This window comes from Medicago truncatula, chromosome 7 (assembly GCF_003473485.1).
Source record: "Medicago truncatula cultivar Jemalong A17 chromosome 7, MtrunA17r5.0-ANR, whole genome shotgun sequence".
Classification (NCBI taxonomy): Eukaryota; Viridiplantae; Streptophyta; class Magnoliopsida; order Fabales; family Fabaceae; genus Medicago; species Medicago truncatula.
The window spans coordinates 30,299,371-30,326,806 of NC_053048.1; the positions used below are offsets into that span (position 1 = coordinate 30,299,371).

At 32.1% G+C, this 27,436-nt stretch overlaps 2 protein-coding genes across 4 annotated transcripts; both read right to left on the reverse strand.

The window, feature by feature from the left end:
- Positions 1-848: 848 nt before the first annotated feature.
- LOC11416539 (uncharacterized) lies at positions 849-3,716 on the reverse strand. Of its 2 annotated transcripts, none has more exons than XM_039828358.1 (2): positions 3,314-3,716; positions 849-932 (listed from the first exon to the last, which is right to left on the reverse strand). In XM_039828358.1, exons 1-2 carry the CDS (start codon positions 3,648-3,650, stop codon positions 916-918), a joined length of 354 nt encoding a protein of 117 aa, XP_039684292.1. In that variant the 5' UTR covers positions 3,651-3,716; the 3' UTR covers positions 849-915. The 2 variants fall into 2 exon arrangements, with proteins under 2 accessions (XP_039684292.1, XP_003623161.2); XM_003623113.4 differs by lacking the exon at positions 849-932 and adding an exon at positions 2,612-2,822 and having other exon boundaries at positions 3,314-3,713.
- LOC11407869 (putative lipid-transfer protein DIR1) lies at positions 2,617-27,436 on the reverse strand. 2 transcript variants are annotated; one of them, XM_039828359.1, is made up of 2 exons: positions 27,045-27,436; positions 2,617-2,822 (listed from the first exon to the last, which is right to left on the reverse strand). In XM_039828359.1, exons 1-2 carry the CDS (start codon positions 27,379-27,381, stop codon positions 2,806-2,808), a joined length of 354 nt encoding a protein of 117 aa, XP_039684293.1. In that variant the 5' UTR covers positions 27,382-27,436; the 3' UTR covers positions 2,617-2,805. The 2 variants fall into 2 exon arrangements, with proteins under 2 accessions (XP_039684293.1, XP_003623166.1); XM_003623118.4 differs by lacking the exon at positions 2,617-2,822 and adding an exon at positions 26,534-26,739 and having other exon boundaries at positions 27,045-27,435.

Below are 27,436 nucleotides of genomic sequence, written 5' to 3' on the forward strand. Positions count from 1 at the left end.
GATGTTGCTCTTTAAACAACCTCTAATTGAGAGAAAAAAAATCCAACTATGGATGGCTGAGAGGCCGTTAACTGTTGCTCACCCAAAAAAACGGTAGTTAAGTGGCAACATTTTTTAGATCGGTTCAATCACTTTTTAAATCAGTTTAACTGATTGGTAGTTAATTATCGTTAGAAGTATTTGTGTTGGTTCAGAGTGTTTGAGAACAAACCAAGGGTAAAGAGCAATTTCCTAATATATTTTGCATGCTAAACATTGGTTGGGCATAATAATTTGCTTATTTTGTTAGGCATCATGCAATGTTATTTAAGTAAAAAAAATAAAAAATTCTCATTCTACCACTCTTTTTGTCCAATTTTCATCTCTCATTATTTTGTTAAGCATCATGCTATGTATTTAGTTAGGTCTTGGAAGCTCATCTGGTTCAGATAGTCTTAAGGTTCAAAGAACATTTATCAAGCTACTTCCATCTTATTTGGTCACAAGATCATCACATCTGAAGCACGATCCAAAATCAAGTCTTTTTAGAATTTGAGACGAATCTTTATCGACTGTGGTAATTACCGGTAATTGAAATATGATGTTAAAGCATCCATTATAAATTTTTACTAGGAACATAACATAAAACACTTGTTTTATTCAGGGTTTACACCACTGAGCTACTAGCTCTTATCCACGCTATAACCAACAAGAAAGTTACAATACACCATAGTGTGTTTGTGTGCTATGTTTTTCAGCTTTTTGAAAAACTTTTAATCCTAGCCCTTGGTTTTATTTTGGCCAGATGTCACACATCCATGATGGTAAATGGGATAAATTGAGCAAAGGTAAAAGAAGCAAAGATGCACTCGTAGTTTCTAACAGCATCAATGGATATCCCATTTATGTTTGTTTTCATCAACAACCTCAACTTTTTCAAGGAAGAGTGTAAGCTGCAAAGTTCATGACTTTACAAGAGGAATTAGCATATTTGATCAATAAAAAAAATTACAAAAAGCAAAACAGATATTAGCAACATGCTATTTGACATGTTTATTAGGCACAAAATTGTTTCAACTTCCACAAAAGAAAATAGATTTCCTGCAAAAAATATTGTTACTTTTAATGAAATTATTTATTTATTTCTTTTCCTGTGACTCTTAACTATATTTATTATCTCATTTTACGGTATTACTGACAAAACAATAATTAATAGTATTACATTAAACTTTAAAAACAACAAGTATATACAAACAAATTTGTTCCTAAAAAACGGCAGCTTAAAAGAAACTGAGGGAGTCGTTGGTTATTTACGCCCACACTTGTAACCGACAGGGCGATCAGCAAGGTTGCAACGCTTAGGGATAGTACTAGCAATTTGAGGGTTAACACCAGACATTTTAGCAACGTTTGAGAGCAAAACAGCACAAAGACAACTTGGATTCTGACCAAGTTTCTTAACCTGAGCACAAGGAATTAGCTTAAAAGCTTCATTGTCTATCAATTTTGTAACATGGAAAACTTGTGCTGTAGTGACGAAGTATTGGATGGCTAGTTTCTTTCTCCAACCAAACAACAGAATCACAATATGAAACTATAGTTATATACATATTTCTTTGCATTTTCATGTACAGAATAACGGTATAAGTTTTATGGTAAAGGAATATGTATCATCAGCTACCTTAATGTGGCTGAAGCTAGCTTTTAAATTAAGGGGTAAAGCCCTATTTTTAGTGCTTTCCCCTTTATGTAATTTTCATTTCATATGTAATGACTGAAGAAAGTGGGAGCCTTGGCGCAGTCGGTAAAGTTGTTGTCGGATTCAAATCTTGGAAACAATCTCTTGTGTAAAGGACAGAGTAAGGTTGCGTACTATATACGAATTGGGGGACCCCTTCTCACGCCCTGCGTATGAGGGAACTTTAAAAATTATCTAATTTATCTCATTGCTATATATTCTTAAATCTTTTTTTAGCTACACACATTCACGGGTTGTAGATGATGAAGTACTACTAAGAATAATAAAATATTCTTGAAGAGTGTCAAAAGTTATAGATTCATGAACCATCTTTATTACACTTCATGAAAGCAAACAAATTTCCACACAATGCTACCAGTTAGAAAACTCTTCAAAGGTGTAGTGTGGTCCACGATCTATGAAGCATAACTATCTAGAAACATGTACAAAACAGCTGGTTAACTAACTTGTCCACTCAATTTCTTATCCTAAGTTTCTAGAATTCAAGCCTATGTTTATTTAATTACTATGTCCAAAACTTGTCCTCTCCTTCCACTTTCTCTTACACACCAAATGTCATTCTTTTTTAATGTTATTGATGCAAAGTATCTATCAATTTTGTCAATGACTAATCTCCATCAGAAAATCTGAACAATCATCTTTAATGAGATCTCTCCTCCTAACCATTTATTTTTCTATCCACAAGACTTCGCTTAAAGGATCCGAGTTCAATCCCCACTCAAACAATGTAGTGTATTTTTTAACAAGTTTTACATCAACAACGATATTCAAAATCCGATTTTTGTGAGATCTAAATTAAATCCATACCAACTATATTAAATAGTAATTGAAATATAATGTAAAAGCATCCACTAACTTTTTTTGGCAGGCACATAAAATAAAACACTGAAAGTGAAACTGTTTTATTCATGAGGGTGTACACAAGTGAGCTGCTAGCTCTTATCCACACTATAAACAAACAAGAAAGTTACAATACAACACAACTAAGTTGTGGTGACCATAATAGTAGCTAACAGCATCAATGCATATCCCATTTATGTTTGTTTTCATCAACAACCTCAACTCTTTCAAGGGAGAGTGTAAGCTGCAAAGTTCATGATTTTACAAGTAGAATTAGCATATTAATGTACCAAGAAAAAAGACATATAATTAAAACAGATATTAGCAGCATACTTACATGACATTTTTAAGGCGTAAATATGTTTCTAGTTCTTTTTTTTAGCTAAAGCCCACACATTTTAAATATGGAGAAGTGGGGTGTCTGAGGTTCGAATCTCAGCCCCTGCATAAAATATGCAATATCCCTACCGATTGAGCTAAGCTCACGGGGATATATATTTCTAGTTCTATAAAAGAAGGTAGACTTTTAGCAATATTTTATTTTTACTTTTGAAAGAATTATTTATCTTTCTATTTTCTATAATACTCTTAACTATTTATAGTTTTATTTCACTTAAATAGTTAAAATCATTACTGAAAAAACAATAATTAATATCTTGCATTGAGCTTTGAAAACAATAAATAAATACGAACAATTTTTTTTACAAAAACGACAGAGAGTAGTTAGTAACTTACGTCCACACTTGTAACCAACGGGACGATCAGCAAGGTTGCAACGCTTAGGGATAGTAACAGCAATTTGAGGGTTAGCACCAGACATTTTAGCAACGTTTGAAAGCATAACAGCACAAAGACAACTTGGATTCTGACCAAGTTTCTTAACCTGAGCACAACAACTTTGTGAGACACTAGCATTTTCATCTTTTGCTGCACTTGCACAAGGAATAAGCTTAAAAGCTTCATTATCTGGTGTAGTACCCCTTCCACATTCACCAGCACTTTCAACTCTATGAGTTCCTGCAACAAGGACTGCAATACCAACAATGCACAGCAATTTCATAAGACCCTCCATTTTTTTTTCTTAATATGCGTCTAAATCACTTAGTGAAATTAATTAGTTCTATGCAACAACCCCATGCATTTGGTGGGATTTTATAGTACTAAAAATGTGGTTGGTCTAGTCATCCACTTAGATTAATGGAGCTTGCACTAGTTCTAATAGGTGAGTTTTTACTATATCTTATTGCACCATTAGTAATAAAAAAAATTGTGTAGACACAAATTTGTTAATTATGTTGTCCAATATCAAGGTCGGTGAGAATTGTGTTTATTTTCATATTTGTAGGTGTAACCATTTTTTGCAGTATGTAAATTAAGGGACTATGTAAGGGTGACACCTCATTCTCAAGCAAATGATTCATTGCCCTTTTTGAAAGCTTAGGAACAACTTTTAAGCCAACTACCACAGAACACTAGCTCACACACACTTAGCTCAATGATACCCCTAAACTAGGAGTGCTTATGTAGACTCTATTATGGCCCTACTTTGATCGTAATTTATTGGTTTAATTCAACTTTTGAATTGGATGGGTCGACCGACCCTCGTGCTTGGGGGATTGTAGACTGAATGTGACTTCGCCTATAGGCCCATCGCTCCCCGTGCCTGGTTGGAGAGAGACGAAGCGCAAGACCCGAACACCTTGATCGCATAGCTTGGAGGTTAATCATCTAACTGACTAGGGCGAAGATTGGGGCACTAGGAAGCGCTCGAATATCTGGTCACAACTATAAACTTGATACTTTAGCATGGAAGGATGTATGCTGCTCTATGTGTGGGCTTGTGCCCACACAAATTTTACAACCTTTATTTTTTTAGTAGTATAATGTACCAACCGTTGACATTTTGATGAGATGGCCCACACTTAATACAAATCATTTCTCTTTTGGCACGCACCTATCATCATATATCTCAAATTCTTTCTTGATAATACGAATATTATCAAGAATCAGATGCGAAATTTAGTGGGAGATTACTGGTTAAGTGATCGTTTAGTTGTTTATATAGAAAAATATATTTTTATTGATATTTGAAAATGAGAAAATCATTCAAAGTTTCCATAATATAAAAAATCAATTAGAGACAATTATTAATGCTACAACTTTTTATATATGGTGCCCCCACTATTCAAATATCCTAACCCGTCATTGTATTTGAGGGACATGTAGTCCCCAATTAGTAGAAAAGGTTGTTGAATCCTAGGAAACAAACCCCAATCCTTCTCTATAAAAGGAAGTCTCTAGCCAAACCCTATTCATTCACTTTTTACCCTCTAAATACTCAGATGGCCCAGTAATCACTCTTAGCCTACTAGGTCTAGCCTAAAATTTGTTAGAACCTTTGTTGGGGTTTGGAGCAAGAACTTGACTAAGAAAATGATGAAGATGAACATGATGAAGAGTGAACATAAATTCCGAAGTTTATGTGTGACATACTAACTTTTAGGTTCGATTCACCCTACCAATTAAGCTAACCAGATGCAAAAGGGTATACTGGCGAATCCCCTTCAAGATAATATGGGACCCTTGACGTGACATTCACATTCACACCAAACGTATCAATCAATGATTTAATATTATTTTTGGCAGAATTCTAACTCACAAGAATGAAATTTTTGTGTCTTTTTTTGAATGATTGTCTGCCTCCAAAGTGTCTCTATTTAATATTTATAGAAAAACTTATGCCCTTTTGTTTACAAGTAACAACTCTTCGAAAGAGTTTCTTTATGAATAGACACAATGGTTACATTGCTTCAAGAATCAAGCATTACATCCTTTCACTGAAAGGTCTCCATTCAACCAATGCAACTTTCAAAATATATCTAAATCCACTATTTCGGAAATCTCATGGTTTCTGATAAAGGTATCTCACTATTTGAACATTTACTTGGTAAGTAAGTTTTCACTCATCCCCAAATAGAATAATATGCAAGCTTTGAACCAACTATCCATTAGAACAAATGTGTATAACTCACACATGAAATCTTGGTACCACTGATCGAATTGTAAAAATGACATGTTTGTTAAGGTCTTGTGTTGTTATTCTTTTCATGAAGAGTCGAGTCATTGAACTCAACGAAGCGATCCTCATTCTCATATAGGTAGACTATAACATAAATGCCTCAAAAGTATGCATTCCAACAAATATATAGTATATGTCTGTTAAGAGAAAAAAAACTCATCCTATCCCTTTTCATCTTATGGTCCATGTACTTTTATCCCATTGAGACGTATCTAACGTCAAGTACTTTTTAATGTTTTTAGAAAAGTAACAAACACACTCTTGGAAGCACAAACCCATTTTGGCTTTCACTCTCATAATTTTGATAAATATTATGGTATGAAAGTTGCAAACCACTTTGACTCTTTGAAAGATAAGAAATAGAGAGATTAAAGTGATAAATATGATATGTTGATTACGTGATTAGAAGAAAGAGATAAAGAAAAAAAAATGAGGTGTTAAATAAATGTTAAGATATTTGGCATGTTCAAATATCATAACTTTTAAAAAAAAATTATAATAGATACCCTACCCTAAGACACAAGTGTGTTGTAGATTTATTTTTGACTATGTAAGTATTATTCTTTTCAAGTTAATCATCAATTTAGTCTTAAATTTTTAGAGCTGTATATTTTGACCTTTGAAATTATGAAAACTTTAAAATATCTATCGATTTTTTTAAGCTAAATTAATCCACCCAAATTAATACTGGAGGGAATTTAACCTGAGACATTAAGGAGGAATACACTCTCAAATTTTAAACCTACCACCAGATCAATTCAAGTGGATTAAATTATCTTCCAAATTGAAAATCATTAAACCCTAAAATTGGGATTTGGATCTTCTCAAATAATAATAATAATAATAATAAAACGCGATGGTTATGTGGAATATCTCACAGTTAAAATGTATTTGGCCCTCCTTATAATTTTTATAAGTTGTAAATGTCGCAATGCATTTTAATGGTGAAATTGTTTGTTAAAAAAAAAAAATGGTGAAATTTTGCACATAGCTCTCTCAACTTTTTTTAACAATTGAGAGATTCGAAAACCCGAAAATTGACATGTGTACATAGAGATTAGTTTGATTGATGACTTAAGAATTAATTTATTGGTATTAATTGTGAACGATAGTCACACATCGAGTTTGAGTAAATTCAAAATAGGATAATATATAAGAGAGACGATCCACATATTCAACACCTTAAAGTTTCGGGTGAAGATGTGGTATTGTAATCTCTTGATAATCTTAATTATTTGGTTCGTTGTTGCTCTCAACGCTCCCCAAACAAGCGGTGTCAAAGGATTGATTATTACAATTTCTTAAAACTAAGAAGCTTAGCTTGATGTATGTACTTATGATTCTTGCTTGCAAACTTTTGGTGAATTTTCTCCTTGAAAATTGACAAACAAAACCAGCTGAGAATCATCCGTGAACAATGTGATTACCATGTGTTTTTGTTTATGGAGACACACTTAAATTATATCTAGTTTATGCCATCACTATATATTCATTGGTCATTTTTAGCTACACTTTCACTGGTTGTAGACGATGCAGTACTTAGAATAATGCAATATTCTTAAAGAGTGTCAAAGGTTATAGATTCACGAACCATCTTTATTACATTCCATGAAAGCCAACAAATTTCCACACAATGTTAAACGTTAAAAAGCCTTTCAAAGATAAAGTGTGGTCCACACCCTATGAAGCATAATTATCTAGAAACATGTACAACACAGTTGGTTAACTAAGGTGCTTGTCCACTCTATTTCTTATCTTAGTTTTCTGGAAATTGAGCCTATGTTTATTTATGTACTATGTCCAAAATATGATCCATCCCCTCTATATCCTTGGTTGTTGTACATGCTTGGTTGTTAAGATTTTCTTCTTGTTTCTTGGTGCATTGTTAAAATATTTAGTAATGTACTTGGTAGAGATATAAGTACTATATATAGTGATAGATATTTGGCAAGTGAACCAAATTCAATCGAAGTAATAAAAAGTTCGTTTCTACGAGGACTGTATTTAACTTCTACTTAGCAAATTCATTTTAAAAAGGATGTATAAATTTATATTGGTGCCCTAGGCAGTTGAGTTGATTTAGTAACATAAACTGATTAAAAACAATAAAGAATTGGTTTTTAAGAAAATCGAGAGAAGTATGGTTAAGTCCTTCGAATCCTCCAAAGCTCTCCTATGGTAATTTGCACTCCTAAATACGATCAATGATTATTTAGTTTCACGACGGATTAACTTAGTAATTCTACCCAATCTCTTGCCCTAGAATTCTCCCCGCAAGTGACAACCCCTTAATCTCTTAAGTGAATTCAAAACCATTGGAGGTATTAACGAACGTTAATCCCTATATCATAACCTAATAATGATCTATCTCTAGCTTGATTACTTAGGTTAAACCTATTACCTAATTCGGAGTTAAAAGCCAGGGTTAGTGGTCATTCAATTTCTATGATCAATATGCATATTCACGACGCTAGGATTAATAGTCTATCATAAACGTACATAAGGTACTAAGCACAAAGTAATATGAATAAAAACTAAACTTTCATTAATGTTCAAAGGAGTTCAACAAATTAGGGTTCCCATAGGATTACATCAGATTCATCTCAGGAATTAACCACAAAAGAATTAGTTACTCATAGCTAAAGTATAAGCTAACTAACATAAGAAAAAGGATTCATACAAGTGAAGGATGATTGACTCTTAGTTTTGATGGTTTCCCACCAGATCTCCAAGTCTCTGCTCCAAAATATGCCTTTAGGTCTCAAAATTCGTGAACCCTTCTTCAGAAAACACCTCTTACTATTTATAGGCTAATAAAAATCGGCCACCGAGCTCCAAAATCGGTGGCCGAAATCCTAAACTGCGTGGCCCAATAGTGTAAAATCGGCGTCCGATTTATGCTTATCGGCGGCCGATTTTTGTCGAACTCAAAGTCTGTAAATTGGCAGCAAAATCGGTGGCCGATCTATCTAATCGGTGGCCGATTTCCAATACTTCAAACTTCATTTTCTTTGTCTTTTGCGGCTTGCAGCTTCATGAATTCCAATAAAAAACCCCCTAAAATTACATGAAAAATGCCTACTAAAAGAGTAATGAGAGAATGTCATCATATAGTTTAGAAAAAAAGTACTATAGTTCAGCATAGTTACTATAGACCATTTTTGTTGACTATAGCATGAGAAATCTAATAATCTTCTGTTTCAAGTAAAAGGGAATCTATTTTTATATTTTATCTATTGTACGTTGTGAACTTGATCCTTTACAAGTGTTATATAGTGCACCAATTGCTATCTAACGGTTCTTACGGCTGCTTCAAGGTACAATAGTTGTAACTTGTAAGAGATTTGATTCTTATATCTTTATATCATCTCTTTATTCTTTTTAGAGAAATGATATATGTACATCGATTTTTTGATAACTTTTTGACAACTTTCTCTCTCATACTTACATTATATTTTGAATCTCTCTCTCTCTCTCTCTCTCTCTCTCTCTCTCTTGTTTTGGACTAATAGGAAGAGAGTAAATAAAAGTTGTTATCAAAGTTGTTAGATATGGTTATACAAATATCACAACTCTTCTTTTTATCTTCATGCTCTTTTATTTTTTGGACAAACTAGAATGATATATATGAACACATGTGATTTACCCCGCACAAGACCTGCAAAAGGCAAACCACCCAAGAGTATTTACAAGAACAAGGTGCTAACCAAAGGGAAGCACCACCAAAACGTCAAAACAGATAAAAAAAATTACAAGTGGACTCCCATACAAAGGAGCAGTTGTTTCCACCTGTAGCTAAATATCATCTGTTTTGATTTCAGCCATAAAAAAAAAGTCAGTTTAACCTTTTCAATGAGAATAGAAGAATTAGACGCCATGTTTTGGAATACACGGTCATTCCTCTCATTCCAAAGAACCCAAACATAGGCAAACCAAATGATCCTGAAGAACGTATGAGTGAATCTAGGCACATCCGCCGTAGTAGTAAATTGGATGAAATGTTGACGGAGATCACCTTAAGAAACCGAAGAAATACCCAACCAATGCCAAACATGAGACCAAAGAGACTCGAAAATGTCACATCCCAAAAACAGGTGTGCTGCTGTTTCGGACTTCCCACATCCGAACACACACACCGTGTCATCTTGAGAAAGGACACTCCGCCGCACCAAATTGTCCTTAGTTGAAAGTCTGTTGCAAAGGAGGCGCCAAATTATCTTCATGCTCTTATCTTTGCATGCTGCAAAATTAGGGGTGGAAGATGATCCAAACATGCATAAAACTACTTTCTGTAGGAATTTTGTTAAGATTATATCGTGGCAATTAAAAAGAGAATTGAGAAAAATCAAGATAAAAGCTTATCATTCGAATATTATGACATAAATATATTAAATAGGTTTTACTAACATTCAAATTAATATTTGTATTAAATAGTTTTATTAGCATTTAAATATTTATATTAAATAAATTTTATTAGCACATCAATTGTATTTATTTTATACAATAGTAAAGTTAGGCGGTCGTTTATTTTGTTTTGAAGTACCTATTTATTGTACAAATGATTTCATCTATTTATATGAAAAATCTTTCAAAAAACATTATTTATATGAAAAACAAATAAATGAGAAAATACAAGTTCTGTTGAAAATTTGTTCCTCTTTTATCACTTTACACTAGTTACAAACTTGTGCTTCGCACGAGTTCAATAACGTATTCGATAAAAAAATTCTTTGAAAGAAGAGATGTTAAAACGACGGAACATTATTGTTATACCCTGATTTTGGACCTAAAAATACTCATTCAAATTTCTTTTTCAACACTGATATTTGTCAATTTACTGTTGTTTTACTCTGAATCTTTACTCTCTTTTCATTTGCCTATTTTACTGTCTCTGTCTCAATGTTCAATCATGATTTTCTTGCGTAAAACTATCCAAAGTGTCTTTCTTGCATTACAAGTCATTTGAAAAACTCTCTGAATCATTGCATTACTTTTCTTGCATTTTATTTCAAAAAATCATACAAAAAGGGTATTTTGGTCATTTCCTGCATTGGAGCCCATTTTAATCTCTGTAACTGTCTCTGAGTCTTTTTAACTTGTCTGTACAAATTATTGTTGAATCTTTGTTTAAAAAAACCATTTCAAAAATTGTATCTGAGTCAGTTTGAGTCAGTTTAGTCCCTAGGGGCATTTTGGTCTTTTCCTGTCAAAATTTTGGCAGAGAGGTATTTTAAAATACCTCATTTTTGTAATTGGTTCGTTTTAGTCCTTTTTGTTGATTTTATTTTTGGTTTCACTTTACGTTTTGTCCAATTTACCAATTTTAGTCCAATTTTATTTTAATTGCATTTTAGTCCCTGAAACAGTTTCTAAAATTGCATTTTAGTCCAATACTTTTTAAAATTGCATTTTTAGGTCCTTTTTCTTAATTATAGTCCAGTCCTTCAATTTTTCTTTTTTTGCAGAGAGGTCCCTAAGTCCAAAAACAGGTGTCCTTCTCCCATTGGGTCTCAAGCACACATGGCAGCCTATGAAAGGCACAAATCTGCACAGATCCACAGAATCAGTGCCACATCACCAAAACAGAATTCCATTTTTCTCTCTCCATTCAGTTAGATCAAAATTCAGAAAATCATCAAGAACAAGCAAAAACCCTAACTTTTCCAGAACCAGATTCATCAACAAATTCATCAATTCTCAAAGATTCATTGATGAATCTTCATCATTGAATTGATTCCTCTGCAATTCAAGGTACGAATTCCTCACCGGAGGCGAGGAACTCCAGCACCGATCACAGAGAAGAGGAAAGAGAAGAAGAAGGAAAGAAACAAAGAGGAATCAAACCACAAAATCACAATATTGAAAGTTCGTAGCGATTCATAAACACTCAAACCGAACCGGATCTTGGAGTGAGAACACAAAACCGAATCGGAATCAAGCATATGGAAGGAGTTCGAATCAGCATCTGAAGAGTGACACCAAATCCGACTCAAACAAAGCTCAATCGCGCCAGATCGAAACCAAATCGAAGTTTTTCGTAGACTATTATCTCCAGATCCTAACAGATCCAACGGAGGTAACGATTTCGTTATCCTTTTTTCGTTTCTCGCGTTTACTAGCTGCATGTGATGTGATTTTGTTTTTTTGAAAAAATTTGAATCTGAATCCTAAAGTGTAGATCTAGAGAGTTTCGCTTCGATTTTGAAAAAAATAAGTTCGGATTCGTGATTAACACTAAAAAGGATATCTAAATCTTAAAAAAAAATCGAAATCGGAGAAACTTGCTCAACTCCGGCGGCGGCGCCGCCACCCTTGGGCGTCCGGCCACCACGTCGGAGAAGCAAGGTTCCCCAGAGAAGATGAAGATCATCTCCCACCTTTTTCAGAAACTTTTTAGAGAGAAGTGAGAGCTTCTCTCACTAGGATGAGAGAAGAGAGAGAAAGAAGAGGAGGAAATGAAATAAACCGGTCCCCAATGCCTTTTATAAACAACTGAATCGGTCTGGTTTATTTCCGGTTCTTTCCCTTCCTTTCTGCGCCCTTAGATCTAGGGTTTGGCATCTTGGATCAATCCAACGGTTCCTGTGCATCCGGATCCAGTGGACGTTGGGCTTGGGCCTTTTCCTGCGTTTTCTTGATTTTCTTGCTATGCACACCCTGTTTCTTGTTATGTGAACCCCCTGTTGTCTAATTTTTTCTTGTAAAAAAATTCCTAAAAATTTCTATGTGTTTCTTGATGCATTTTTGATATTTTTGTGATGTTTTTTCATGTTAAAAAATGATAAAAAAATATATGTGATATTTTCTTATTGATTTGTTCATTTTTTGACTAAACTTGTGAATTTTCTTGCCATAGTTTGTGCATGAGGTCTTGGCACGATATTAATGATTGATATGCAATTTCATGATGAATATGTCTCTGATCATATGTGTGTTTTACCGTTTGTGGATGTGAATTTTCATTTTTTCTTGTTTTGCAAGTAATGTGTGTTTTTGTCAAAGAAATAAAGTGCAAAGTATCTCTAGAAATATGTCATAATTCTTGGCTTGAATGTGTTCTTGTTATTCTCACATTATGGTATAAAATAAAACCCTTTAAAATTGCTATGATGAGAGAATTATAGGTCATGTACATGTTTAGGTATTATGACAAGTTTTGGGCATATTTTACCACTTTATTACTCTCTTTTTTGCCATTCATTCAATATCTCCTTACTTGTTTCCTATCATTTTATACCCTATTCTACTAACCATTTTATTTCTTGTTTCATTCACCTCATAAGCATTCTATCATTTCATCTCCATTTCTTATAGTTTAGGTCTTTTACTATTCATTTCTATGTTAAAGTTGGCATGTAATTTTAGGTAGTTTAATTTCCCTTTTTTTAATTTCTTGCAAGACCATAGAATGTAAACTAGGGCCAATGTAACGGACAATGGACTCTCCAATGATGTACACCGACACAAGCACCGACACGCACACACGTTGTATGTTTACCGCTTTAGATGTATGCTTAGGAAACGCGATACTTAGAAAAATATCAATTTTCCAAAATAAGTAAATTCCATCACTTGAAAATTTTTCCTAATAAACCTTGGAGTCAAAACTCCATTGAATTTTCCCTTTATTTTCTTAAGAAAAACTCAAATGAACTCTAATTCCAACTTAGACATTTTTAATAATAATTCAACCAACCATTCACCATTTTCTTCTCTCATGCCTTTACAGTCTCTTTCTCTTCTTCAAAACCCATTTTAAAAAAAAAACTTAAAATCAATCAAACACACCAAAAACATTTTTGAAAGAGAACTACATGAAATTTTGATCCCTTAAAAGGGTATGTAGGCAAGAGGTCAAAACCTCTCAAAGTCCAATAAAATAAAATCTCAAACATTTTCTCCCTCCATTCTTAACCTAAATAAACAACTTCTTTTTTCAATAAATAGCATTAAAAATAAAGCGTAGACATAAAACTAGGAAAACGGTTCCTATAGAGTACTATAGTCGTTGCGGGTGCCTAACACCTTCCCGTAACGAAAACGACCCCCGAACTTAGAATTTCTAAGGGTTTTCTCAATTTTGCCCTTCCCAAGAAAAAATAGAGAATATCAAAGATTGAAAGGTTCAAGCCTAATTAATGACTTGATACCCCAAAATCGTGATAACAATTATGATTCATCATAAAATATGTATGACCTGATTTAGAAAGCATATAATCAGTTTATGAGATTAGGAATTGACATAATATTTAGGATGAAAACTATTGGAACCAATAAATGAATCAATGATGTGTGAATTTACATATTATCGAAAATTATAAAAAAGAGTTTTGTTGTAATACCCATATTTACATCAAATGAAATCAAGCAAAGAAGTAGCATCAGTGAGTGAAGATAATCTAGTCTAGGATTAATGTTAAAGTGATATGTTGAAAGTGCGGATCATGAACACCAAATCTTTATTTGGAAACGACTTGAACGTGCATATTTTTAGGTGGCTTCTCTAGATAAAAAATTAACTTATCACCTACATCTAACACATGTTCTCGTCAAAATTTGAACCATTGGCCACCTAAGTATTTTTTGTAACTTGCTCTCTTTGCCGTTATCAAGCGACAATTATACATTTTTTGAGCTTGTTAGTCGATGAGTGTGATTATTTTCCGTGTTCCTTTTCAAAATGTCATTGATATCTCATTTGAGAAGTGTTAGGTACAAAACAAATTGCAGTGTTAATTAGAAGTTATATATATGTACATTTCTAAAACATTTACCAAAGCATTGTAAAGATTTACTGTAGGAAAATAGCATGTTTTATTTTTCTCAAGAGATTAGGAAAACAACATTACAATTAACATGATACTAATTGGAACCAATGAAGGAACCAACAATGTACAAATTAACGTTACATAATAGTTAGGTTTATAAAAGAGATTGCAAGTTTCATAGACTAACCAAAAAGGAATTTTTGCCAATACTTACATCAGACAAAATGAAAAGAACAAATGACATCCCAAAGTCAAGATAGTTTACGACTACAGTCCAAAGCGATACATCAAAATAGTAGAAGTTAAAATAGTTCAACAACAAAGATCTACTTTGGAACAACTCGAATTTGCAAGTTCTTCTGTGACTTTTCGAGATCAAAGATGAGCTTACCACCTTCTTCCATCACTCGTTATCTGCAGAAATTGAACCACTGCCCACCCAAGTAAATTTCATAGCTTACTCTATCGGCGGTAATGAGATGACAGTTATACTGTCTCTGTGTCTGGTCATCAATGAGAGTGATTGTTTTGCGTTTTCCTTTCAGAATTGTTCTTGACACCTCGTTTGGGAAATGCTAAACAGGAAAATAACTGCAATATTAGTCTAATGCATATTTACATGGATAAGATGTATGCGAATATAGTTACATATAATTTATAAAATAAAGGTAGCATGACTGATTTTAAGCTAAAGAAAATGTAACATGACTTCTAATTTATCATCCTATTATCTTCATATAAAGTCTAGATAAATGCATGCATGTACATTATATGCACCCCGTTGACCAATTAACATTGTTGAAACAAATGGAAATTAAGCATCACTTCCGCATGTGCATATATAGCTAGCACCATTTGACATTGATGTCTTCGAACATTTGGTGCAACTCTCATAATACAATCCAAACTGGTTATGATTGAATTTAGTTGTTTTCCAAATAGTGATGCAATATGTTTTCTAACACAAATTATGCACATGAAATAAAGAATAATGCAATATGTATTTTTAATTTGTGCGTAAAAAAACTCAAAGCATGTTTGTGCATAAAAAAGCAGACATTGACTAAGTTTATAAATTCAGCAATTGGCCTAACATGTGACAGTTTGGAAAAATCGTTGTACGAAGTACGTTGAGAAGAAGTCGAACTCTGACTTAAGTTCTAACTGAAGTTTGACTCTGAGCTTGAGAAGTGTTAAAGTCACGACAACAATTCAAGAAACATGGTCAAAAATCAATCAAATCGGATTGTGAAATAATAAGTTACTCTAACACTGTATTGTGAAATCATAATGCAAACTTACTAAGTCTTAAACTTCTCACAACCGGATGATGTAGGTTGATGACCAACCTCGAACCTGACCAATTGTTACATATATTTGGGTTGCCATTGACTACAAAATGGAAGCAAGGAACTCAAGGTAAATAGATGGTAAATGATAAAGCTACGGAGTATTTTTCCCATAGTGTTACATCAACTATATTCCCACTACATAAGGAAAGATATTTTTCGGGTCATTATCAAACTTATACAAAATTCTATCATCTGATGTTGACAAAATAGAAAATAATACATTTTTTAGGCATCTATACCTTTTATGTGTGTGTGTGTGTATATATATATATATATATATATATATATATAACATAAGCATAATTTTTTTAGGCATCTATACCTTTTTTGAAGAAAAGACATCTACAATTTTACTTTTAATTAAAATCAAAATTTTATAAAAATTATACGCATTAGCGTAACAAAAAAACATACACACATAAAGTATTACTCTAAACGCTAATATGTGTGTTTGTATATTTGCGAGGTTGAAGAAAGAAAATAAAAATATTCTGTATCATTAAATGATAGTGTAAATAAAAATATTTGTGAGGTTGTTATAATTAAACGATATTTAAATTAAATATATAAGTGATAAAAAGATAATAAAATTTCTTTGAAAAAAAGGTAATAAAATTAAATGGAACATCCTTTAAAAAATTAAATGGAACGGCTAAAAAAAATTAAATGGAAGAAAAAAACATATTGAAATATAATATTTGAAAATAAAAGAAAATGTTCCCAACGTGAATTGAAGAGAGATGATTGTGAAATAAATTGTCGAGAAATAGTTTTTTGAAGTAGCATTCAACAACTTTTGGTCAAAACTCATTCCATTCAATTTTATGCATTAAAAAAAGTACCTTTTTTAGTAAGTACTTAATTGATATTGTACTTGACCTAACTTCTTCTTAAAAATGTAGAGAAGTTGAAAAAAAAAAAGGGTCAAACGGTATCTTAATCTCCCACAACGGCAGTGTAGAAGCAATTGAATTTGTGAAAAAAAATTAGGAAATAGTTAAAAATAAAAAAATTGGAAAATAGTCAGAAGTTTTTAAAAATATGAAAATTGGAAAATAGTTAATAAAAATCGGTGAGGTAGCACTCAACCAAGCAATACTAAAAAAATTTATATGCTTTAGCGTAACAAAAAACAGACAGACGAACATAAAATATTACTTTAAACGTTAATGTGTGTGTGTATAAATTCGTGAGGTTGAAGAAAGAAAATAAAAATATTTGGTATCATTAAATGACAGCGTGAATAAAAATATTTGTGAGGTTGTGATGATTAAACAATATTGAAATTAAATATATAAGTGATAAAAAGATAATAAAAATCTTTTGAAAAAAAGATAATAAAATTAAATGGAACTGTTCAAAAAAATAAAATAAAATAAAATAAAGTTAAATGAAAAGAAAATATATTGAAATATAATATTAAAAAATAAAAGAAAAGGTTCCCAGCGTGAGTTGAAAAGAGGTACTTGTGAAATATATTGTCGAGAAGTAGTTTTTTAAAGTAGCATTCAACAACTTTTGGCCAAAGCTCATTCCATTCACTACAAGAAACATTACCTTTTGCCAGGGATTTTGACAGGGTTTTAAAACCCCTGGTAAATATACCACGGAAAATGCCAAGGACAACCCCTGGGAAAAAGACGTAGGACCCTATGAAGAAAACCAGGGCCAAACTCGTCGTTTTATGTAGACAATCCCTGGTTTTTTTTTGGCGCCACTTTTAAATTCAAAGTGGGAGACAAGAATGCAGACTGTCAGCCCATTGCAGGCCATAACCCAGGGCTTCTGCGACGGACAGCCCGTCGGACTGACATGAATCTCTGCAAAATGCAGATGAGTTGACCGGTGCCTGCAAAAAGCTGATAAAGCTGACGTGTGAGGGGTTTAGGCCGTGGTTTTTTGCATGAAATCCCTGGCTTTTTCTCTGAGAAATATGACCGTTCTGAGCTACCTATGCCTAACCTATGATTGCAAAATGAGAGGGGGGATTCCGTCGTAGTACCCCTGGCTTTTCTCTCTCCCTATATAAGCATGCATCGGTGCTCTCATATGCAGTTAACACTTAGAAAAAAAAATCAACTCATTATATTATATAAACTACTCTTCTCCAGCAGCACTAAACCTCTTAAATTTGTTAATACTCTTTTAACTTATATTTTCATGTTTCTATTTTTTGTTACTACTCCACTAATATTTTTAATTTCATTTGTATCAGTGTCAAAGTTATACCACCTCTTGTGTAGATCCTTGCTAAGCAGCTTGTTCTCTAGATCTGTTATTTGTTAAGTCTCAACAAGTTATTAGTTTCTCTACTTCAAAATATTGTTGTTGTTATACATGCTGATTGTTGTATATATTTTTTTTGAATTTGTTATTGTTTTTAAATATATGATATTGTTTATTTTTTTATGTATATGATGTTATAATTATTTGCATGGTAGATCTGTTTTTTTTGTTTCCTGCAAATCTATTACGGATTTTAGGTAATAAATTATTTTTATGGTAGTGAAAAATACTGCAATTAGAGAAATTTTTTTTATTAATTCTGTTATTTTAATTTATGATTTCGAATTTTAAATGCATGTATTTACATATAATATGTATATGTTATTGTTTTTTGGAAATATGTTGTTAAATGAAATTATTTGTAGAAAATATATATGTTTTGATGGTTAGTAATAAATATGTATGATGATTTTGTTTGGAAGATATACATGTTCAATATCTTATTTTTAGGTAGATTTGTTTATTATACGTATATTAATTTATAGTTATAGTAGAATGTAAAAGAAAAAAAAAGGTCAAACACTAAGCTTTATAGTAGTGTATGTGTGATATTGCTTTATTTATATGCATTTAATTGTGTTTTAAAAATAATTTTATATTTTTTAAAATATATTTTATTAATTAAAATGATTTTTGAACCATTTAATTGTATTTGAAAAACAACTTTTAAAAAATATCGAATTTTTAATTTATTTAAATTCATTTTATTAATTAAAACTATTGTAAAATTATTAATTAATTAATAAAAAATTCGGTTTTAAAAAGAATACATTTTTATTTTAAAAAATAATATACATTTTGCCAGGGGTTAAACCCCTCGCAAGTCCCTGGTTTTTTCCCTGACCTGATCTGACCTTCCATCAGTCAGTCAGAAGTGTGAAGCGCGACAGTGTGTCGGAAGAGAGCAGACTGCACAGCAACAAAAAGTGAGGGATTTTGCCAAGGGTTATGACAGGAATAAAGCCACGCCATATACCAGGGGTTGAGCCCCTCGTTTTTCTCCCAGGGGTGTAACCCTTGGCAAAATGTTTGCGACGAGCGCTTTTGCCATTGCTTCCGCCCCTGGGAAATTCCCTCACAAACGTCCCTTTTCCCAGGGATTCTGACCTTTTGACAAGGGTTTTGCCCCTGGCAAAAGGTAATGTTTCTTGTAGTGATTCAATTCTATGCATTAAAAAATGTTCCCTTTCTAGTAAGTACTTAATTGATATTGTGTTTAACCTAACTTCTTTTTAAAAATGTAGAGAAGTAAAAAAAAAAACCGGGTCAAACGGTATCTTAATCTCCCACAATGGCAGTGTAGAAGCAACTGAATTTGGGAGAAAAAAATTGGAAAATTGTGAAAAGTATTTAAAAATATAAAAATTGGAAAATAGTTAAAAAAAATCGGCGAGGTAGCACTCAACCAAGCAACACTAAAAAAAATTATATGCATCAGCGTAACAAAAACACAGGCAGACGGACATAAAATATTACTCTAAACGTTAATGTGTGTGTGTGTAAATATTTGCGAGGTTAAAGAAAGGAAATAATAGTATTTGATATCATTAAATGACAGTGTGAATAAAAATATTTGTGAGGTTGCGATGATTAAACAATATTGAAATTAAAATAATTGATAGTGTGTTTGACCTAACTTCTCCTTAAAAATGTAGAGAAGTTGGAAAAAAGTAGGATCAAGCGATACCTTACTCTCCCACAACGGCAATTTAGAAGCAACTGAATTTGGGTTAAAAAATTGAAAAATAGTTAAAAAAAAATAAAAATTATAAAGTTATTAATAATATAAAAATTATAAAATAATTAAAAAAAATGGTGAAGGGTAAAATGGAAAATGCACCCTAAAATGATGAGGTGGCATTAACCACACCCCATCAATAGGAAATTACTAAAATACCCCTCCAAGGGACAAAATGGTAAAATCCTAGGGATAGTAAGTAGATTGTATTGACGGGTTACTTGTCCACTTTGACATTAGTCGTTTATTTTCATTTGTTCATCATGATGTACCACCGGCAGTTTTTTCGACACTTTCTTCTAAAAACTCATCAACTGTTTTTCACCTAACAACAACCTCAACATTTTTTTTTTTTGAAGGAACAACAACCTCAAACATAGACCCTTGTGCATTCATCAATCTATTAATCCATCAACATTCTTGTGACTCCTTAGGTGACATGTGATAATTATGGTTCATTGAATCATGCAGCGACGATGACACTTTGTGCCAAATGTTGATTGGGTCACTTACCACTCTAAAGAAAAAATAAGACATTTAGAATTTGTTTGAGAGTTTAAAGGGGAGGAGAAGGAAAGGTTTTGTGAGAACATAAATATATGAAAAAATTGTGAAATCTTTTACTTTTTTTAAAAGAATATTTTTTTAGCGAGGGATCAATTAATGTTCACGATTAATATATGTTAATTTTAAGAATATTATGAAAACATATATTAAATTTGAAGAATTCATATAAACTCTTCCAAATCCCCCAAAATCCTCCCTTAATATAATTTTTTAATTTTCCCAAATGAGGAGATTTTTATATTTTGAAGAAAAATAAGTCTCCCAAAGTCCCTTCCTTTTCTCCAAACCCTCCCTTCCATTCTCCTCCAAACTCGCAAACAAAACCTTAGTGACTGATGGAGAGGGCGGAAAGCATGGGCTCTAACCCCCCCTTCTATCCCACCCTATTATATATATGTTTATATACATATGTTTTCTTTAATTAAATCTCTTATAAGAGCATCCACATCCATGTCATTCATATGGGTGGTATAAATGGACCCACTTAATATATTATATTATTTCACATTTTCTAATTACAAGTGTGTTAATCCGTGCAATGCACGTGTGATAGACTATTATTTTTCAATCTCAAATTATTTTATTTTATTTATTTATTGATGAAAAGTATCTACGCAGCGTGAATATTTAAATATGTCAGTATAGATTTGTTAAAAATAATATGTTAATATTTTTTTTGCCGCAATGATGACAAATATGTGTCACAGGTTTTTATGTTTATCAGTGGTAAATATATGTCCCGTGTTTTTATGTATAAATGAAAAATATATTTATGAGTTTCAGATCGTCGTCGATGAAGCGCCGCAGCGGCTATCCTTTCAGAGTCTTGGTGTGTGTTGATTCTATTGTGGTCACTGGTTTTGTTTAACATCGTCGTTGTATTGTAGAGCTATGGTGTTGACGCGATTATGAGTTAGTCTCGGTCTTCTTTTTGCTATTTTTTCATTTTTTTATTGGTGTTTGTTTTCGTTTTGTTTTGTGGAAATGAAGATGAGTGGTGAATTTGTTTCGGCTCTGTGATTTTGTCTAAAAATCTTGAATCTGGTTTTCTGGATTTGAAGATATGGGTTTTTTTAGTTCTGGCATTGTTTTGTTGGATGCATATCTCGATTCAACATGACTGGTTTTATCATAATGTTCTTTGAAACGGCTAGGTGTGTAGATGCTCTGTGTTGACGGTAGTATCGTTAATCATTCCTAAAATATTTTATCCGTCGTGGTTGCTTCTTGCATCATTGGTGGACAGTGGTAGATTAATGTCGTTTGTTCATCCCTTGATCTGGACTGCGCCTGAAGTTTCAAGACCACTGCGATTTTGTGGATTCGGTTCGTAATTGGTTGCTTTGAATCGAAACGGTGTTTATGGTCTTCTGATACTTGAAGATAGTTGTTGGAACTTGGGTCAATTCTGTGTTGGCAGATGATCGTTGGATTATTGCACCCCTACGTGGGTTCGCTGGATTGCACGTGATAATGGTTGTTTAGGACTGTTATCTCTTATTACCCTTTTTGTATTAAATTATTGGGTTTTGCTTTTGTGGTTTACTAGGTCAGGTAGTTGGCCCGCAACCCAAGTCATGTATTTCCTTCTCTTGATAAAAACTTGTCCCATATTTTTTTTATTTATCAATGACAAACATATAGTTTTATTGAAAAATAATAGTCTCTGGTTTATTTCAAAGATATTTATTATTATTGCAGAATGTTTTCCCTCAATTTTTTTTCTTATGTTTATCCGTGATAATATATATCTCATATTTTTTAGTTTTTTATTTTGACAAAAAAAACATTCATATGCAAGAAGCAATGTAGTCATTTGAGATTGTAATTTTTCAATCAATGCAAAATATATCTTATAAATAAATAAAAGAAAAATCTATTTTTACAGATTTAATAAATTATAATTCTAGTTTTTTAATTTTGAAATTATGTTATTTTATATAATTATTTATTTAGATTATTTTTTAAAATTTTGTTGTTAAAGATTTTTATTTGATTGTTGGTTATACTTTAGTATGTCATAAATGGTGTCATTAAAAAAACGTTTGTCCTAAATGGTGTAATTGGATTATGACTTTTATGATTCAATCTTACATTGCCACATGTAACTTTTCTTTTAAATTTTATTTTGAGATGCCATGTGTATTGTTCATTTTAAACATTCTCAAATGTTTGTATAGAGGATTTAAACCACTCAACTATACTTTCAAAATATTCATACCATCTATCCAAAACTCTAAAATGGATCCCACAAATTTCACAATATACTCAAACTTTATATTTTACCAGCGAAAATACGGGCACTCATGTGTCATCTTTCCGCTATTTTTATTGCTCTAACGTTTGAAAATTGTGAACGGTGTCTTTTTTCTGAAATTTTAATTTTGAATAAAACTAAAAATATAAATGTTTGTTGCTTACAAGTTATAACAAACCAAACAAAACATGATTATCTATTTCAATGACACCAACAATATAACAAAAAAATATATTTTAAATTCTTATTTTATTTAATGATACCAACAACAATCTTTATTATATATAAAAAGTTGTTTAACACTATAAGGGTTAATAGTGTTTTTCACCCCTGTAATATATGTCATTTCTGGTTTGATTTGCACCCTCGTAATTTTTTTTTCTTCCGGAAAACACCCCTCTAATAGGCCCATTTTCAAAATATTTTTCAAGAAATTTTGGTTTTTTGAATGACCTATTAAGGTTTGATTTTGGTTTTTATAGAGGCGAAAACCGAAAATGACATATATTACAGGGGTGAAAAACACTATTAACCCAAACTATAATTGAGATAATGAAAAAGCAAGTGTATATATATATATATATATATATGTATATATATATATATATATATATATATATATATATATATATATATACTCATCTTGTTTGTTACTCTTTTTAAATGATAATGAAAAAGCAATGATTTGGTTGCTAGTTGGATCCTTAATTTTGTTTGTTGTAAGATCTATCATAATATTTTCTATGCTCAAACTGCAACATAAATCTGATTCTATTTAAAGGATTAATTTTCTGAATCAAATGTTCTTTTAATATACAAATTGAAACAATCAATCTCTGCCCCTGAAACATGAACCCATGTTTGTTTCTCTTTACTTCACTTAACTCAATTCTCTATTGGATGAACTCAATTACATTACTCAAGTCAACTCATGTACATGTGATAACGCTAAAAGCATTCTTGATCAACATAAACAAGATCATGCCATGGATTTCTGATGACTACTTGTCAACACTATATTTGTGTCTGTTTGATAACTTTTAAAGAGAAAAAGTCTGTTGTACATGGTCAATTCAGCTCAGAACAAGTTTTTGAGGTTTTTGTGAAAAGATGGAAATATTTCTAAGAGTAAAATAGTAATTCTGCTTAACTTTACATATGAAACTTGAGATAGGAAGTTGTGAGTTATGATTTAGGAATTAACGTTCAGAACTAACTTCTGTGGTTATTCAATTGGTTTAAGAGATTAAATTGTTATAACTTAGGAAAGAGTTTTGTGTCAAGAGATAGATGAAAATTAATTAGTCAATTTGTCTTAGATAACGAATAATTATTGAGAGTAAAGGGAGGTAAACGATTCATATAAAGCAATAGCGGATTCACCGGCTTAATCATTCATCTCCAAATAATTTTCCAAACAAATTTTATCTTTTCGTTACTTACTTTTTATGCACCCAAAAACCTACTTCCTAGGGCAACAAAATAACCTTTACACATCCTAACTAATAAGATCATTGTTGAAATTTTGAGATTAACACAGTCCTCGTAGAAACGAACTTATTTTTATTACTTCGATAGTTTTAGTATACTTGCTAAAAGATTTATCAATTTCCTTCATGATAGTTTTTCATATATTCACAATTGAATCCCTCTGATGGATTTATATTCTTCATATTAACATATCTATAATCTAGTTCGTCAAGAAGAAAAACAATAAGATTCATGGAAAGCGCCAAGGTCCTTTCTGTGAACATTAAAAATGGTCAAATCCTTGCAACTTATTATCAATCCATGGCTTCCAAAATAAGCCATAAAAGAAATCAGGACCACCATCCTCTACTTTAGCTAACCTTGATAATCAAGTGTCAAGTGCACAATGGATTCTTTTATTTAATGTCGATTTTGCATCAAATAATCTTGACAAGGATCACTATTGTGAATAATCCATCAAGTTGTTGTTATGGTTTTAAGCTTTGTAATCAATTTGACCTTCAACATTCATGTGAAGGTTTTATGTGTCCGTTTCAATTTTATTGTTAGAAATTTTTTAAAAATTAATTCAAATAAAGATTTTGTTAAGTTTGTCCACGTCCAAAACAGTCATGTCTACCCTTTTCTCCAAGAACATATTATTATTCATCTCATTATTTTGAATTAATTCATTTTAATCTTTGGGTCCATTCTCTATACCATCCAAACATGGATTAGGATATTTTCTAACTACGAATTGAATGACGCATCTACTACATTACCAGCTCAATCTAATATATTTTTTTGAAGATCTTGGTATATAATCAAAATGATGCGATTATGATTATTTCCACTTCCAATTCTCATGATGATGCCTCACCCAATTCCCATCATGTTATTTACAGAGGTGGGCATGGTTCAGTTCGAAACGAAAACTGAATCGAACTAAACTGAACTGTTTGCTAAATTTAAAATAATTGAACTGAACTGAAATGTTTGTATTTTGAACTGAACTGAACTGTTTCAAACCGAACTGAACTGCTATGAACTGAACTGTTATTATTGATACCTTTGAAAAATATATGAACAAAAAATCAAAATCAAATTTTAGTTATTGAACTGAACTGAACTGTTTCGAACTGAATTGAACTGTTTCGAATCGAACTGAACTGTTTTGAAAAGAACTGAACTGTTTCAGTTCAGTTTCAGAACTGTTAGTAATGATTCAGTTTTTTTTTTTTTTTTGGTTCAGTTCATTTCAGCAATTCAGTTCGGTTTTTGATCTTTTTGCCAACCCGGCCCTTAGTTATTTAGATGTTTCATCGAAACAAGATCCAAATATCTATCTCTCAATACTCGCACCAAAACCCCTTTAAAAACAAACAAACCCACCAAAATCCCTATAACAACACCTCACATTCTCTTCCACAATTGAGCCTAAATAAACACAAGAAAATCACTTATTCAAACATTCATTCAACTGCTTCCACCACCAATCGACCCCGATCTGCCATACACCAAACAAAGCCAAAAACTAGAGTCTAGAACTTGACTTCCGATCTCGAAGCAAAAGCGATCGACCAACCAAACTTCATAAACAAATAACTAAGGCACCCCTCAAAAACTCTCAACCTACTGGAGAATACACCATAATCAGCCCAAAAAAAATGAAACTAGACACTAATTCCTAATCTCGAAGCAATAGTGATCAGCCCATGAGAATTCCGAAGACAAATCGCCCAGGCAGTCGACATGTGGGGAGGTAGTGCAAACAAAACAGCTCGTAAAAGGGCCCAGCTCGAAGACAACCCAAAATAAAAAACAACTCAAACTTAACCACAAGCCAATCAAAAACAACACAACAATGAAAACAGCTAGCGACGACAGAAATGGACCCAGATTGAAGTTCACCACAGATATATAGCAGAAAAAAAAATGAATATTTATCTTAAATTCGATCTGGGTAGATAGTCATATTCCCTTAAAGATGACTAATTAAGGGAATCTTACTCGTCACCTTTAATTTGAACTCATCTTCCAACCACACTTTTTCCGTTTACAAAATTTTGCTTAAGAGATTTGAATCTATTCCTCTCCAACCGATAAAAAGTTTGTATACCTAAATGTCAATTTGTAATAGATGCAAACTTAAAATTATTATTATTTGATGAAAGACGTATTATTATTAAGTTTCAGCTGTTGTTTATTATTTTTTATAATAGAAAAGATTATGTTGGTTAGGTTCTGAAGGCTCTTAAAGTTCGAAAACAGTTTACAAAACTAGTTGTGTCATAATCAATTACAAGATCCTCACATCTTTAGCGGAGTTCGAAATCAAGTCTATTTAGAATTTGAGATGATTCTTTATCAACCGTAATAACGGTAATTAAAATATGATGTAAGAGCATCCACTAAAAAGTTTTAGTAGGCACATAAAATAAACCACTGATAAAGAACATGTTTTATTCATGAGGGTGTACACAAGTCAGCTGCTAGGTCTTATCCACACTATAAACAAACAAGAAAGTTACAATACAACACAACTAAGTTGTGATGACCATAATAGTAGCTAACAGCAACAATGCGTATCCCATTTATGTTTGCTTTCATCAACAACCTCAACTCTTTCAAGGAAGAGTGTAAGCTGCAAAATCAGAATTTTACAAGAGTAGTTAGTATATTGATCCATCAAGAAAGTTGACAAATAGAAGAGAAGAAAAAAACATAAAAATTCCTAGTATCATACCGTTTCACATTTTTAACAATAAAGTTTCGTCGTTTTTTAAGTTATTCATTTTTTTTCCTATAATACTGTTAATTATCTATAATCTCATTTCACACGTCAATAATTAATGTTACATTGAACTTTGAAAAAGAGAAATAAATATAAACGAAATCATTTATACGACGACAATTCAGAAGAAACTAATGGAATTGTTAGTTACTTACGTCCGCACTTATAACCAACGGGGCGATTAGCAAAGTTGCAGCGTTTAGGGATAGTAACAGCAATTTGAGGATTAACACCAGACATTTTAGCAACGTTTGAGAGCAAAACAGCACAAAGACAACTTGGATTCTGACCAAGTTTCTTAGTCTGAGCACAACAAGTTTGTGAGACACTAGCATTTTCATCTTGTGCTGCACTTGCACAAGGAGCTAGCTTAAATGCTTCCATATCTGGTGTAGTACCTCTTCCACATTCACCAGCACTTTCAACACTATGAATACCTGCAACAAGGACTACAAAACCAACAAGGCACAGCATCTTCATAAGACCCTCCATTTTTTCTTCTTCTTAATATATATCTTAGATAATTAATTAGTTCTATGCAACAATG